The 17190-nt window shown below is 42.7% G+C and overlaps 2 protein-coding genes across 4 annotated transcripts in view; one reads left to right on the top strand and one right to left on the bottom strand.

Annotated features, from left to right (window-relative positions):
* ccdc146 (coiled-coil domain containing 146) overlaps nt 1–15742 on the bottom strand; it is a 71962-nt gene extending 56220 nt beyond the window's left edge. For both annotated transcript variants that reach the window (XM_050036031.1, XM_050036030.1), the window contains exons 1-2: nt 15603–15742; nt 12980–13176 (exon numbers count right to left, since the gene is read on the bottom strand). In XM_050036031.1, the coding sequence (XP_049891988.1) occupies nt 12980–13176; nt 15603 (198 nt within the window). In that variant the 5' untranslated portion in view covers nt 15604–15742. The remainder of the gene's footprint in view (nt 1–12979; nt 13177–15602) is intronic.
* fgl2a (fibrinogen-like 2a) lies at nt 632–12370 on the top strand. 2 transcript variants are annotated; one of them, XM_050036033.1, is made up of 5 exons: nt 632–1487; nt 2292–2496; nt 8023–8245; nt 10403–10573; nt 10675–12370. In XM_050036033.1, the coding sequence occupies exons 1-5, from the start codon at nt 873–875 to the stop codon at nt 10988–10990; spliced, it is 1530 nt and encodes a 509-aa protein (XP_049891990.1). In that variant the 5' UTR covers nt 632–872; the 3' UTR covers nt 10991–12370. The 2 variants fall into 2 exon arrangements, with proteins under 2 accessions (XP_049891990.1, XP_049891991.1); XM_050036034.1 differs by having other exon boundaries at nt 633–1487; nt 8026–8245.
* Nucleotides 15743–17190: the final 1448 nt, after the last annotated feature.

Here is a 17190-nt window from a genome sequence, read left to right on the forward strand (position 1 = left end):
TTGAGCTGGATTCAGGGAAAATAGACTCTGAAGGCTCGAATGATTCTTTTGCCTAATTTGCAACATCCTGAGCAAGCCGTGTAAATGCGAAAAAAAAAGAGAAAAAAAGTTGTTTGTACTAATTGAAACAAGCCCTCTTTATTGTTGCTGCTGGCTAACCATGGATCTTACATTAATTGTGCCCACCTGAGTCTCGTTTGGAACTGAAGAGTGACTGGTGGAGTTGACAGATTTCATTAAGGCTTTATAATCTGAACTGGGTCAGGGGATGAGGCCTTTAAATTTTGTGCTGCCGACGTCCAAAACCACAAAACAACGCAGTGTGAAAAAGCATCACCTGAACATCAGTTGAGCGGATAGTTCCTGTGCACTGACTCATTTCGCTCTTCAGGGAAATGAGCAGACTTCAGAGTGAGGCAGGACGGCAACATGCGCTGACTGCAGGACCTCCCCCCCTGCCCCCCCCCACCTATAATCTGTCTGCATCTCTGTGGTTTTTCACAATGCTGCTGATATGGTGTTTTGCATTACGCAATAGTACTGCCCCTCCCATCCTCTCTAACTCAGCACCCTCCCTCCTTCTCTTTCTCCCTCCCTCCTCCCTCACTCGTCCTGATATTAATGACACAGCTATCTGAGGCAGCGGCAGTTCCCCTGCGCTCTCCCTCCTGCAGGCTGCACTCAGACACACATACACTCCTAAACCAATAGGATACTGGACATACATTCACACACACCTATACTTACAATTGCTGCTGCAGGCACAGACTCGCACGCACTACTGCACGCATTCAGACACTTTGAGTTCACATCAGAGGCAGTTGCACACTTTACACACACTTATTTCTCCTTTGCAAATCTAACACGGGAAAATGAGGACAATTGTGCTTTGCGTTTGTGCCAGCCTCCTGCTTACAGCCGCCTTGGTGCCGCGCACCAGCCGGGCAGCGGACTTCCCTGTCAACTCACACCAGAGATGGGACGCTAGAGGACCCTTTTCTGTGGGATCTGAACCTGGGACTCCCGCCTCCTGCCCCATTAAACTGAGACCCTCGGGCCAGTGTGGGAACTCCGGGGCCGGCGCAGAGGAAGGGGAGGACTGCCCTTACCAGCTCACCCTGCCTCCACTCACCATCCAGCTGCCCAAGCAGTTCAGGCTGCTGGAGAAGACGATGAAGGAGCTGCAGAGCCTGAAGGAGGTGGTCAACAAGCTTAAGAGCGGGTGCCAGGAGTGCCGCGGGGCACGGGGCAATGGACCTTTTGGGCATCAGCTACCTGACCAGGGACAGACGCATGTCCCCATTCAGAGGGATGCTGGGGATGAAGTGAGAGTGGACCTGACAGGACAGGACGTGCAAGGTGGGTCCAGCCAGGAGGAGAGGGGAGATGGGATGGTCCCTGGAGCTACTGTGGACGCTGCTGGACTGGGGCATGGTTCTATTTTTGGAAAAATTACACCGAGCCCGTTCACAATGCAGGAGATGCAGGTAAGAGGCACAGTTCAGTCTCATAAAAAAAAGAGACAATTTTTAATACTTTTAATTGGAAAATACAGGATTTTATCAAGGAATGAGCACTACTGTTAAATACACTTGGTCCAATGCAAAGATGATAACGTGTGTATATGTATGAATTCAGAATATCTTTTTATGAATTTCTGAATTCCAATAAAAGTTCAGTGTATGTTTTGTCAATCAATAGTTTTGATTTTGCTTAAACAGTGTAAAATCAGCACACATTGTGGAGCATATAAATATCATTTAAAGGCTTGGACAAACAGTGCAATAGTGGCACTGCACCAATTTCTGTGTTTCCATCAAAGCCATGTAAAGTCCCAGTAAGCCAGTATCATTATCAGCCTTGTGAAGATTGGACCTGAACAAACTAAACCAGAATGTGCTTTATAAACACTGTAGGGACAAAGTCACCTAAAAATGTGCCCAGTCAAATGCACCCAGCTGGAATGTAAACTGGCCAGATGTTAAAAGACCTGTAAAGTCCTACCTGGCACCGATCCCCCAGGGAAAATTCCTGGTACTGTAAACAGGGTGGGGAACCAGCGTCAGACAGCAGCCAAATGGCGGTAAATTTTTGCTCCGTTTGGTAAGTTTGTTGACTCTCACAGCCACTTTGGCAGACGGCCAAACATCACGCAGACTCTATTCTAAAATTCAAATAGGCTGGTGAGACAATGAAGGAGGCTGGTGACTTCGGTAATCCACCTGCTTTGTATGCTGTGCACAGAAATAATTTCCTCCTCCTACCCCCCCCATTGCTCTGGCCCTTCCCAGGTGAAGCTGAATAGGATGTCAGCCAGCCTGCGCAATGCTAGGAACCAGATCTCGGCCATGCAGGGTCGTCTGGAGGGGCTCAACCTGCTCAACATGGACAATGTGCAGGCTATGGTGGACAGGCGGGTGGAGAACATCACCGGAGTGGTCGACAAACTCAGCTCCACCTGCACTACCCAGTGTGCAGTACAGAACAGCCCTCAGTGTAAGCCTGCTTTCACTAAGATTTTTCTTTTTGCCATTTTGAGTGCTCCAATCTTTTTCTCCCTTTATTTTGGTTCATCCTTTCAAAGCCTCCATCTTCTCAGCTATTTACTATACATGTATTCTCTTTTGAGCGAAGAAAAAAAAAAGAGCTTTCTGTGTTTTCTATTGTGTTATATTCTATTCTATTCCATCTTTGCAATTTCAAAGATACCTCTCCACTTCTCAGGTATTTCAATTTCTAAAATCTTTCACAGCGTGATCAACAAGGCCTTTTTTTCTTTTATCTTCTCTTCTATTCTTTTCTATTCCCTTGAATTCACCACAGATGTTGTTACGGTAATGAAACTCCAGCGCACACACACACCATTCACATCCAGCAGTTTGATGTTGCTTTGAGTTGAATTTTCTGGCATAGGATCTATCCAATCACGCCTAAGTGGACATGGCGACTTGTAATCACTACAAACAACCCACTCTGGGTGGTCACCTTCACCCGATAAGGCCTTTCTTTCTGGGAAATGGGAAATGAAATCTTCCGGCTTGAAGATGACATTGACAACTGCACACAGTTGCGACATGCCTTCTCCATTACTGATATGAACAATATTACGTAAAATCACGAGAGGAGGAATTTTCCACTTATACTATACTATAGTGAGGGGCCTGCCACATTACTACAACAGAGCCTCAGTGCAGCCATAACAAAAATTACCAAAAGCAAAATAGTTTTAGGTTGAGGTCATACTGAACATGAGTGGAGCAATATTACAACCAGGGTCAAAGTGAAAATTCAAATAGCCTCTTATATAACTAATTCAAGTGCCTTGACATTCCACTACTCGCCATATGCAGAAGCTCAAAAAAAGGGGAGAGGGAGAGAGACAGCTACTTGGCGCCTACGCTACTATAGTGTGAACACTTAAAAAGATAACCTTATAAAGGCAACAGCTTCTAGATTCAGATTCAGCTCTGTTAAAAAAAGAAAGTCCAGAGATGAATGGGATTAGAGCCTCATGATGGAGACTATGCAAAAACTCATCAGTAGGGACGACTGCAAACTAGCAAAGCATACCAAACATTCCACTTTACATTGATGCAAAAGCTTATTTGGATGAGGGCACAGTTGAAATGCAGGCCTCCTTTCAGACTGAAATGGAATAATATCCGGATATTGCATGAGTGAATGTGACACTATATTGGGTCTTTTATGTGGAAAACAGATGTGAGCTTATTTCTAAGTAGATTAGCTGGGACAGTGGTGTGAAGGGAATCCCAGCTTTCTCTCTTCCTCTGTTTTCTCCCCCTCTTAAACTTGCCTTTCTCCTTCAGACTCTCCTTCAATCCTGTCCTCTCCTCCTCATATGTTTATCCCCAGTCTATCTGCTCCTCCTATCTCCGATTCCCTTCATATCTCTACCTTTTTTCACGTCGTCTCTTGCCATAACTTTCCCTGTCTCCCTCTCTCTTTAATCTGCTTTCTCAGTGCCTTACCCCTGCCTCTCCCTGCTACCTCCCTCTTCTTCTGGAGGTCATGCTCTTGAGTGCTCATTCCTGCATAAAACAACTAGCTCTCATTATCTCTTGACAACAACACAAGAAGTAATGTGGACGGCTTTCCCCAACATTAGTCACGGATAGCACACAGGGTCAGTAACACTTGTCTTTGTACATCAATCTGTCATGTTAAACTCAAGAAGCAGCAAATTATTCTGGCGCAAGAAAGGAGATCGTGCCTGATGGTGTCTGAAGTGAATCCAAAAGGAAGCAGACAAGACACAGCTGTTGTTACCATGGAAATAGACCAAAATGTAATGTTAAGACTTTGTTATTGTTATTGTTGTTAAAACAGTTTCATAACGAGTATAAACAATTGCTGTTTTACGCAACTTTTCAATCTATTCAAAAGGACATGATTAACAAACAATTAAAATTGATATGAGCTGAACATGTTAGATCTGTTGGGCCCCTTTCAGACATTCAGATCTCTTAGGCCCTGATCAGACAGAGCGCTATTTGCAGGTTGCTGCATCTTTTAATTGGTACTAGATAACTACCAAATCACATGTCCGTAGCTTAACTGCTATTTTGCTGTGAAGTAAACTCACAGATCTGTAGAGGGCACTTGCTCTGGCTCTGATTGAGAGCGAGAGGCTGTTCCCAATAGTACGTTGAAGATAATGTCTGGGCACACGAGACTCTCAGAAAGAGTACCACAAGCCAGTCCAGGAACTTGGCGGAATAATGGTCGGTTTAAGGCTTATCTTAGGATGAGTAGGGGACAGTTTGTAAATATGCTGTCAATTGTCAGGCCTTATTACGGTTGCTAAAATATTAGAAGGTTATTCAGGTGACAATTTGTCCGATTGTGTCTTACAATAAGGGCAACGCTGAAAGATAGCTAACGTTAGCGTCACACAAACCAAGTACAGTGCTACTTGCTGTCATCGCCACCACAGAAGGCTTGCCTCTTGATCTGATAAGACAATGATGCTGGGTGCTTTTTAGCGCATTCACAGTGCTCCTACGAAGACATTCGGCACATAAAGCAGAAAAGTGGGAGGCACTCAGCAACGCAATGAGCAAAATGCTTCACTGTCACTTTAAACCATTATAAAAAGTCATCCCAGGTTCTGTCTAATCAGAGCCTTAGTAGTCTTCCCCTCATGCTACTCATGTCACACCAATTCCATTCTATTTCCAGTGTAAAGTCTCTAAAAATGTCCCTCTACTTGCTTTGAACACGATATAGTGAAAAAGGACTCGCAGTGAAAAGTGTTTTCCGGTTGTTTATCACAATGTCAAAAGTGCTTAGTGAAGCAATTCATGGCTAAATGGCTCCCCTGACTCCTGAACAAACTACCCAGCTGCCAAACTGTAGCTAAATCATCAAATAATTGTCAGACATTTGCACAAATTTAAATTCTGTTTTCATCCAGAGCGAGACAAGCGAGCAGACCTGATGTGACAACATCGTCTGAAGATTATATCAAGATACCGTTTTTAGGAGAATGTCATATGAGATGAATGCGAATTTTTATCTAGATAGAAGCTGCAGTGACGGATCACTGGCAAGCAAATGTTAACAAATGCTCACACGTGTGCAGAGATTTAGAAACCAGGCACATTGGTACAGCTCATTAGGCTACAATACGCACTTCAAACATTTATACTCAATGGGTTTCGAAAAAGGCATCTGAGGAAGTTTAGAAAAATAAAATGTTCTAACTTTTTTCATCCCTTCATCCAAATGACTTTGTTCCAAGCTCAAAAGTATAGCAGCCAGCTGACGAGGAACATAGCAGCTCATAAAACACTGGCATACATTACCCAGGCATTTTAGGCCAGTGTAGAACTGCAATTTCACCATCAAGCAAGAGTAATGGCACGTTTGTCAAGATCCTTTTATCACTCACAGCTCTGTACGGTAAGCAGTCATTTCACCCTGTTTTCCAATTCCAGACCCTGCTGTAAACACTAATCTTCCCTTTCACTCCTGTGAAACGTATTAGGGCCTTGAGGTGAATGGACAGCGATTCATGTTACTGTTCAGCTACATTAACTCAATTATGAACAAAAGAATATATGCCCAGTCCACTTCGCTGTCAGGGACTGCTTGTCTGCATCGTGGTGACACACAACTTCCTGTAGGAAGGGTGTTGCTTTTCTAAGAGACTTTCTTTCTGTCAAAACAGACAGTAGTATTCTATTAAAGCTGTATTTGTGGGGAAAAGATTATAATATCACTTTGGATAGACATTTCCTTCCATTGCAATCTTAGCTGTCTACGGGCTGTCACAGAGCGTGCATCCTTGATAACAGAGTTGTCTTCCTTTCATGCCAATCATTTATCCATGTGCAGCCAGCCAAACAGGCAATATGGTATGCTTGGTCAAAAAGTCGTCTGTGAAAGTATGTCAGTTATCAGCCTTTAAGATAGCAGCCTACCACTTTTTATGGAAATAAGCGAGCAGGAAAGCGGGCAAAGCAGTCAGCCACCAAACTAACCATTCATTTGACTCAACAGCTACCTCAAAAGTCAGACAGCCAATCGGCCAACAGTCATTTGGACATCAGTAAGTGGCTGATATTGGAGTTATTTAGGTCAGGCACGGTGCCAGGGGTAGTCAGATGAGATGGCTCTTGTCTGCCGAGGGACACATTGGCCGCCCAGAGACAGATGGGGACAAATAAGGAGAGGGGAGATGTGAAGCGGAGAAACTGCAGTCACTTAAAGCGGAGGGGACACTGAAAGAATTTGCAGGACAATACTCTGAATGCCAAGTTCAGACAGATCCGTTAACGTGCCAAGGATACATCTTTTAACCTCGCCCTGGACTCCCATATAATGGGTGATCTACCATCTGCAGCCATTTTGCACACAAAGTTTTCTGTGGATTTTGAAAGGAGCGGTGCTTTTATTTTGTGCAGTACTTACAAATAAGTTCTCTCAGCAGGTGGAAAGGAATATCCAAGTCTAAAACTACCAGGAAGTAGCATGACTGCACATTTCTCCACTCCACAAACCATTTTTCAGTCTCCACTTCCTCTCCCTGTGCTTTAAGAAACCTGATGTCTGCCCTCTGTAATCAGTGTGGTTCCCCCCTACCTTCGCTCTATTATAATCTACCAAGCCCCTAAAACAGATTTAACAGTATGACAAAACTGTAACAGCAATAGACTGCGTCAAACAAACTCAATAGGGGTCCACATGCTGGCTGTCCAGTGTCAGAATGATTTAGGCCCCAGGTGCCGAACGTGCGGGGAGGGGGTACGCCTCTCTAATCCAGTTTTACACTTTCCCACGTTTTGACAAGTCTGTTCCTTTCAATTCCCAAATGCTAACTGACAGCGGCCTTTGGACAGCGGTTTCGGATGGGGTCAGCGGCCTGCAGTGCAACACAGGGGACAGGAGCAAGAGTTAAAGAAATAAGTGAGCAGGAATAAAAAAGAAATAGGGGGAAGAGATTTTAGAAAGCAGTGGAGCTGTATGAAATGGGCCTGTGGTGCAGCACAGGGGAAGGTCACTGACTTTTATCCTTCAACAGTGGCCCTTGTTCTTCCCCTTGCTGTCTTTCATGTTGGAGTCCTGATACTAAATGTGATTTTCAGAAAGGAGACATCATGTTGAGAAGCAGGGGATAGGCAAGGGTGTTCTCAAGTGCTTACTGAAAGATAGTACTCTGTTTTATGCTTGAAGACTTGCTGAACTTCAGTTTGAGCCAGACAAGAAAATCGTCTGCTAACTGGTTGGTTAAGGAACATGCTGAACCATTTTGTATTTGAATACAACACCCTGGAAATTAATGCAGGAATGAGAACTTCCACAATGCTTAAAGCCGGATTTCCTGCTAACTTATCGCGCTCTCTTTTTCTTTCTTCAGTCTCCGTCAGCCTCGGGCGCTGTTTCTATTACCGTCTCTTGGTTGGGCAGAGAAAAATGCCAGAGCAAAGTGAAAAGATTATTCAATATCATCCAGTAACATCCCCTTAAAACAGCTCTCTCCTCCCTCCCCCCATCTCCCAGCAGTCATCTTAGCCCCTCGGGACTGTTCAGACTACAATGTGCTGGAGGTGAGGAAGAACGGCGTGTATCGTGTGACCCCTGATCCTCGCAACGGGACATTTGAGGTCTACTGTGACATGGAGTCCTTTGGAGGTGGATGGACAGTCATACAGCAACGGCTTGATGGGTCTGTCAGCTTCAACCGCACCTGGGCCGAGTACAAGAAAGGCTTCGGGAACCTCAGGTAAAGGGATTGAATATCATTCCTAGGTTTCACTCAAAAGAGATCTTAGGATGGGGGAAATTCTTGCTGGAAACCAAAGCTTGTAAATTCTCAAATATTGCTTCAAGGCTTGAATAGACAACCAGTTATATCCAGTATTTGTAGGTCTTATTCTTCAAGAAAAAGAGAAGTAGAACAGGGTGGAGCTCAAAGTTGAACACAAAACAGTTATATTGCACACTTTTTTGCATGCTGACTGTAGTGCTGCTACCTCACAGGGAGTAGCTGATGTTGTGCAACTTCAATAACCCTTATCATTTTTTTATTTGTCTCATGTGAACACCTCTATGGAAGTGAAATACTAAATCACCAGACAGAAATCGAAGCAAACAGATTTTTTTTTTTTAAATAAAAAAAAACAACAACCAAAAAATGGAAGAAAAGCCAACAAGTAAAACCCACAGCCTCACAGCAAGCCGCCACCTACTCAAAAATGTGGGCCAGCAACTGGCCTGGCCTTTTATCACTTTCACAGCCTCACCTAACTGGAGCATACCATCTGCTCAGGTAACCATAGGGGTGAGCTAGACTGATGCAATTCCTTTAATATAAATAAAAATACACAATAGGAAACTAATTCAAAATTCTTCTTTTATTCCTCGCAAGCAGAATTTATCTATAAGAACAAACGCACAGCCATCAGTGCACCAACTTTAACAGAATGCCAGTTGTTACAAATTAGTTTTGCCCTTCCTCCCCCAACTTGAGAGTTCCCAGTCACCCTAACCATGCACACCTGTTCTCACTAGCACTGATTGCTCACCACCTGTTTTCACTATCACTGATCATCCCATGTTAAACAACTAAATCACATTACCACAGTGGGGCTGTCCTATTTTAACAGATAATAAGCTTTAGTAAAAGTAGGCATAGAAATAAATCAAAATTTACAATATATGATAAAAAAATACAACAAAATCTGCAAAATGGAGGGAAGCAGCCTTTTTAATGCCAGCCTAACAACAAAAACCTTTTAAGCAATTCCACTGTCGCAGACTAATTTCCAATGTCAGAATAAAATCACAACAGTTTTATCTCAGTTGGCGAGCGCTCCTGCCATCTCAATTATTTGGTGTAATGTAGTCATAAAACTCACTGTGAGTTTATGTCATTATTTTTCTCATCTTCACGTTCTGACAAAATCAAACATGGTTTTAGTCTTGACTTGTGCAAATAGCGGAAGTTCAATGATTTGAACATTGTCAGCAACCAATAAGTGAGCTCTAAGCACCAAACAAGAAGCAGCACCGAGACACAGAGGTGCATGAACATGAACAACTTTCAGTTCTCTTGCACTGTTGGAGAGGAAGAGAAACTGGGCATGAGTCTGTGCTTAATTGGGCGCGTATCTGATACATCAACCAGCACTTATTATAGTGAGAAATCTTAACTTACTCTATGAAACGGTTCACCACTCAGTTGAGGCGGCAAAATCCCAAATGTAAAGTTTGTACACAAATCTTTACAGCTTATATTGATGCCAAATTCGCAAGAATACTGTCGACATATGGCGCCTTTTATCTTTTGTTTCTAGAGTTGTGTGTTTATGTGAACACGCAAGGAATTGTCAATTTGTCATATTTCTTAAAGGCAGTTTGGTAGTTGTAGTTTTGCAAATAATGACCCTGCAAGATCCCCAGTCTTTGCACAATCTTTTTGGTTGTGACTAAAAACTCAAATTGTCTTAAGAGGTGCGAGGGTGTCAGACTTTACTCCTTTAAAAAGTCTTCTCTGCGTCTTCTAATGAATGGTGGGCATAACTATATTTTGTTTTGACAGAGTGCTTCTACTATAACTGGACTCAGTCATTCTCCTATCTGCTCCTGTAGGAAGGGGGTTTTATATGGGAAATAACTCTGGCTTCCTCTTGATAACTGTGCCTATAGATCGAGTATAACCTCCCACTGAAAGAATAATGTTCCCTCTCATGCTTCTTTTACTGTCACACTACTCTCCCTGTGCATCTTTTCCCTTCCTCCCCTCGTCTCTGGTGATAAGTTCATTCAGTTTGAGTAGCTGTATCCACGTTCCAATCAAATGTACACGGATATGAGCTTAGTAATCTCTCATTTTGCTTTGTCCCATCCTCTCCTTCATCTACCTTTCGCTCTGCTGCAGAGGTGAGTTCTGGCTGGGTAATGACCATATCCACTTGATGACAAAAGCCAAAGACATGATCCTGCGTATCGAGCTGGAGGACTTTGAGGGCGTTCGGGAGTACGCAAAGTACGACCAGTTCTACGTGGCCAATGAATACCTTCGCTACCGACTGTCTGTCAGTGGATACAGGTACAATATTAGATTCTGCGACTGTACAGTGTGCATGTATCATCAAATATTCATAAAGAGAGGACGACTAATCTTATATATATATTGATGTGTCATTGTAGTGGGACGGCTGGGAACGCCATCAGTTTCAACAAGCACTTCAACCACGACCAGAAGTTTTTCTCCACGCCTGACCGCGACAACGACATGTACCCCTCTGGAAACTGCGGCGCCTACTACAGCTCTGGCTGGTGGTTCGACGCCTGCATGTCTGCCAACCTCAACGGGAAGTACTATCACAAGAGGTACAAGGGAGTCCGGAACGGGATCTTCTGGGGAACATGGCACAACATGTCGACGGAGTACTACCCCACTAACTACAGGCAGGCCTTCAAAACTGTCAAGATGATGATACGGCCCAAGAACTATGCTCCTTAAGAAGACAGGTAAATATCAGAGCGGTCGGGCGAACGAAAACAAAGACAGTCAGAAAATGGAAGAACGAGTAGACTCAGAAACTCATAGACATGCGCATAGTCATGCATTTGCACACATTTACACATGCATACGTGTACACCCAAAAAGACTATAAGCCCTATAGACAGTTTGAATGCAGTAATTACAAGAATAATTGTGAAAAAAAAATGAACTGTGCTATTACTTTCTCCCACTGCAGTGAGTGTGGCCTTCAAAATGTTGGATTAAAATGATGATACTAAAGGACAATGGACTATGAACGATGATGGACTAATAAAAAAAACACACATGCAGTGTAAAGGCCAGCCTACTACAGGGGCCATAATATTATACGGAGGGTTACCATGAGAGATTTTTCACTGTTTCTCTGACATTTCTCCACTTTCTGTCCTGCTGCCTCCCGCTATAAACCCAGGTGAGACACAGCACAGCGCACAGCAGTAGTAAAAACTAATGAGCTGTCATTTTCTCTGCTCTAAATGGTTTCATAATTAACAGCAGCCACTCAAGTGAGGTATATGAGAGCTGATGATACAGTTTTGAGCGGCTCTGAAATTCATTGTGAAAGACTTCACGCCGGGGTCAGAGTCAAACTGTTTAAAAAATAACTACAGGAAGTGATATACTACACGCTTTGGGCAGCAGTGCACAAGTAATAGCTTCTGTGTCGTTTATTTAATTACACCGGGACACTTCGCTAATGTATCATCATCCTATACAATACAAAACATCCCAGTATAAATATGCACCCTCAGATGAATTCCCATCGGGTCACTCCCAAGTACATTCTGCATTATTGATGCTCGAGTAAATTCATCCTGACAGCAGCCACGGAGCTGGACGCTGCCGCAAGAATAACTGTTCTAATTCTATTTCCACCATTATCTCTGGGTGCACTGTACTACTGCACATCTCTCGATGCCACACACCAGTTTTCACATGTAAAAAACAGAAACCCTCCTTGACTCACCACTTGTACAATACTGCCGCCTAATGTTAGAAAACTGTATAGCATCATTTAATCCATTCTATGCACACTGTGAATGGGGCAGGACGGGGAAAGGAATGTTTCACTTTAAGAACGTGTACAGTATTTATTTTATTTTGTGAGGTATGATAGCTTTTATATAATACCTAGGTCATACAGTACAAGGTCTAATGATTGTTGATATTTGAGCAATGATAAAGACTGTGCATTATTGTGACCATTCATAGTAATTATGTGTGTATTTGGAGCTTTGTGTGTGTACAATATTGATCTTTTCTATCATTCATACACAACTGTCATGCCAAAAGATATGCACTTTTTATATCAAAAAAATGAATAAAGTTCTAACTACATGACTGTGTACATTGCAGTGTTTGGTACTTTGACATCATACTGATGCCTGCTTATCTTTATGAAAGCATCCTGATGAATGTATACAAGTTTAGCATGATTATCCATGAGTAGAAATCCCACACTCTGAAGTGCGGGGTATTTGTCGCCTGTGGAAATGGAGGTACTAGGTGCTGCATACCCATAACAAATGGGTTAATGAGGTGTTGACTCGATAAAGCGACTCAATAAAAGAATGAGTTCATATCAACTTCACAGATGATGAACGATCAAACTGTGGACCCTTTGACTTTAATGTCTGTTTACTGTGTGTGACGATCAAGCTAATAAAAAAAGTACTGTGCTCATCTACGTGATGATTTTAGGTTCCAAGTACTCACTTTTGTGAGTACACTAAGCTTTAAGGCATACAAATCAGTTTACAGTGCCAAGTTAGATTCTAAACACCAATTTTGCTGGAAAACAAAATGCAGAGGGATTTTCTCGTAATCTTTTCTTGGATGTAATTAGAGTAAACACTGTCACTGCAACTGCCAAATGTGATGTTTGTCTCTCCTATGAAACCTCCAAAATGCCATTCACAAAAACTATGATCATTTAACAAGTCTTACCTCGTCTAGGCACTGGAAAGCAGGACTAGCAGTGACATCAGTAGAGGCAGAGGGCTGCTCCTCCGGGAGTGAAGCATCAGGTGCAAGGGCCACCAGAGGGGTGTCCCCCAGTCCCCTCTCCTCCTCCTGTTGTTCCTCCACTTCCTCCTCTCCTCGGCTGGGATTCCTGCTATGCTGTTGCTCCACAGATAGACTCACTAATGCACAGTGTGTAGAGTGATATAGTCCATTGATAGGTATACATAGACAGGTAGATGATTGGGGGAAGGGAGACAGCAAGGGGAGACAGAGCAGTGCAGTTATGACAGAATTTATGGTGGAGGGATATTAAACAAGCATCAGCAACAACAAAAAGCTATGCAGGATGGCAAGGGTGTAGGTTTATTTCAACATTGGGGAGAGGCACATCTGAAACAGGGGGGTTTGGCAGTCCATAATTCCCTGCATTCTGGGGAATGTAAATGCACCAATTTGTGCCTTTGCTGCATCAATTTATGGTGTAGATGTCTTTGTCAAAAAAAGTCTGCTACCTTCATGTTTTTATTTGAGGGGACAAATTCACATCTTATAAACATCTTGAGGGGGATATGTTCCATGTGCCCCCCTCTGAAATCTACACCTATGCAGGAGGGGTATCTTAGACATACTCTGTAATTTTCCAAGAGGCGAGCTACTCCAAACAAATCAGTAAAGGTCGCAGGATAATTTGGTGCAAAATGTGTCGCCATCAAATAACTGCATGGAAATACTAGGAATCATACAATGCTACTGGCAAGGTTGGTACATTAGATTACAGATACATTTATAGTTGACTCTGAGGGACTGTAGTTTTATCCATAACCACCATAGAAAAAAACAAACAAAAAAACACGACAATAAAGTACAGGCAGAGCTATAACGAAGGGATTGAATCGGTTCAACAGCCTTGGAGAGTGCAATCAATATTTGTGAACGTGAGCTACTCTCTCTCAAACCCTGAAACCAGACAAATCACTCTCAAACATGTGATGTCATAGGGTTTAAAGTCTGGAGCTGCTTCATTGACAATGAATGGGAGCCTGATTTTGTGGAATCACAGTTTGTTCATTTTCTTTCTTATGCCCAAATGAGCTTTACTCTATCAGTTGTGAAACAGAAAACATACCCATATACTCAGAACATTTCCCAGCTCCAGACTTTATTTGCTATGAGAGCTACGTCCAAAGTCCGGCCCAGGGGCCAATCATCTCCCAATCAAGTGTTTTCATAAAGAGATGGTTAATGGACAGAGTTGACAGTGAGGGCTGCTGCTTTCAGGAGCAGTGGAAGGTCGACTATTTTTTTCAGAGAAACCTGAAATAATTGCCTTTGTCTTAGTTTTTCATTCATTTTCCGTAACTGCTTATCCTGTTGGGGGTCGCAGGGAAGGTTGTGGCTGGAGCCTATCCCAGCTGACACTGGGCGAGAGGCGGGGTACAACCTAGACAGGTCATATAGAGACAGACACATAGAGACAGACAACCATTCACGCTCACATTCACCCCTACGGACAATTTGGAGTCACCAATTAACCTGCATGTCTTTGGACGGTGGGAGGAAGCCGGAGTACCCAGAGAAAACTCACACTGACATGAGGAGAACATGTAATATCCGCATAGAGGGGCTCCCCCACCCTGGGTTTGAACCAGGAACCATCTTGCTGTGAGGTGACAGCGCTAATCATGGTGGGGCAAGCATCATTTAGTAAAAAAATATATGAACTACAAAAGTGCCTTTTTGAGGATGAATGTATTTCAGAGAACAATTAACCTAACCTGCATGACTTTGGACTGTGAGGCAACAATACTAACAACTGCACCACCATGCCACTTTTGTCTTTTTAATAAACCATATGGTGCTAGTAGCAGCTGGCCCCCAGCTATTTTCACATTATCTGATCTGGCCCCCATTCAAAAAAGCAAAAAGCATTCAAAAGTTTCATTACCCTAGTTCTTAGATTTGAGAGAGTTGTTCATGTTGACTAATATTTTTGGACTGTCTTTGACCAAAGGAATAATGAAAATTTGAAAATAGGCATAGTTCCCCTTTAATGAAGAAACCTGTGCTTTTATTCTGAAGGATTTCAGTTGGAAATCTGTTGCTGGCGGAAATCGAAATTAAGACATATATTTGACTTGTGACTATAAACTGCACAGAAACATTTTTGGTCATCTTAATAATAAAATAAAGCCAGAAAATGTGTTTGTTATCACCATATTATATAACGTTACAGTAATTAAAAAGCAAATTGGCCTGGAGAGTGCACCAGGTGCATGTGCAGCATTATGATAAAATAACGCTAGCTTTAACGTTAACGTTACTTCTTGATGCTTGAATTAGCTTAGAAACACTGAACGCGACACTGTCACACACTTAAGCACATGTAAAAACTCTAATAGTGATTTTCTTGAGCGTGTTAATTAATAAACACCTGAGTTTATGTGTAAAAAATCCTCGGTTGAAATGTTACTCATAACAGTTACTGCTAACGTTAGCTAACGTTAACCCTCACTACGCAGAAGCTAACGAGCTAGCTACAAGTGACGTTAGTTAATATTTGTGCCGGTGTTTGTCTGATAAACAAAGAAACGTGTAAAAGTCTTACTTGTGAGTGTCTCTAATCCTCGCACACGTCCTCAAAACTCCGTCACTTTGTCCTTTGAAACCATACAACCACACGCTTTGAACAGTTTACAGCTAACAGTTAATGCTAGCCAAACTAAAATCACAGATTACTCTCTAGTTAACGAGTGTGTAGTGGTTACCATAGCAACGACGTCATACGTCCCTCATAATGTCAGTTAAAGTCACTTATCTTCGCATTCCTTCTTTCTATTAAGCTAAATTTAACACTTGCTACTTAAAGTTGCCAGCTAATAACATGCAAAACAATGTAAAAGTTTAAAACAAGTGCACCCAAACAATCCTAAATTTTATGTTACACATGCAGCGACCGTCCAGCAGATGGCGTTACATTGTAATTTACCGCACAGCACGTCCTCAACATGTGTCCTGCATTGCCAACAGACAGCAGCATCAAAGGCCAGCTGAATGAAAGCGCTTAAATGAAACAGCATTCAGCTGACCTGAATCCAAGGCGAAAGTGATGGCCATGATGCAACACTACTGTTCTCCTGTTAGCTTCTTTTTCCCACAGTGCACTCTGGGAGCTGGCACAGCCCATTACTCACCCCTTGCAACAGCTGCAGGGGTGTGTTATCTGAGCAATGTCTGTGTGTGCACACTATATGTATGAAAGAGACAGATGAGAGATTCATTTCAGTCAGCGCTGATTAGTAAAGGTTATCCTATAAACACTGGGTGCCACCAAGCAAGACGCCCCCCTCCTTAAAAGTATGGCTAGCCTGTGATGAATTGTGGGAGACAGTTTTAGACTGTATGTTCCTGATTTGCCTTGGGTTTACTGGCTGTTGCACAAATAACCTTCCCCTTCAAAGGCTGTTTTCAGTGTTACTTTATTTCTTGCCTACAAAAATTCCCAAAGCCATATGGTTCGACATATGGCACAGGTATGTGCATTTACCATGTGTAAGTGTATCATGATGTGCACCAGAAAGAAAGGCAAAATCATATGCAAAAACTCTGATAGCACGCCAATGCAGAACACTGTGTATAAATGCTTGCATGCACATATACACTGGGCCTTTCTGAGTTTAACTGGCATCATTATAATAATGGCCGTCTCTATTATTTGACTTCAGTTCGCTTAAACCATATCTGACTAAGTGACTCTAAACTCCCTTGCAATTTGGTTGTTTTGGCAGGGGAGCTATGCAATTTTTGTGCATAAAGTCAACAGCTGAAATGACTGATTTTTCCAGTGATTGCTATGTAGACACATCATCCACGGTTTTGCCTTCTGTAATAATGGTAAACTCTGAAAACCAATTTTCATGCAGGAAAAAAACACCATCCACTGTTTTTCCATAGTGAGACAGCATGAACGAAGGGAGGGAACAAAGGCCAGAGCCATCCTCCTTGTATATATTAGAACCAATTAGACTTTTACAAAGGGACTCTCTAATTAAACCTGTTAATTATGTAGAGTTAATTTTACCACCCCTTGTTAAATCCAAACAAATCACCCGGTGCTTTGGGATGAATGTTTTGCACGGGAGCCAGGTTTCCAAATTAACCTTGAACCCTCTCCAACAGTCTGGATGCTAACTTCT

The sequence above is a fragment of the Epinephelus moara genome, chromosome 23 (assembly GCF_006386435.1).
Source record: "Epinephelus moara isolate mb chromosome 23, YSFRI_EMoa_1.0, whole genome shotgun sequence".
Classification (NCBI taxonomy): domain Eukaryota; kingdom Metazoa; phylum Chordata; class Actinopteri; order Perciformes; family Serranidae; genus Epinephelus; species Epinephelus moara.

What these genes read in the sequence shown, in the direction of transcription:
- fgl2a (XM_050036033.1), top strand. Translation starts at nt 873, where the DNA reads ATGAGGACAATTGTGCTTTGCGTTTGTGCCAGCCTCCTGCTTACAGCC. An exon ending in AGTACAGAACAGCCCTCAGT is followed by an intron (nt 2,497 to 8,022) that starts GTAAGCCTGCTT and finishes CCCATCTCCCAG; the next exon opens with CAGTCATCTTAGCCCCTCGG. An exon ending in AAAGGCTTCGGGAACCTCAG is followed by an intron (nt 8,246 to 10,402) that starts GTAAAGGGATTG and finishes GCTCTGCTGCAG; the next exon opens with AGGTGAGTTCTGGCTGGGTA.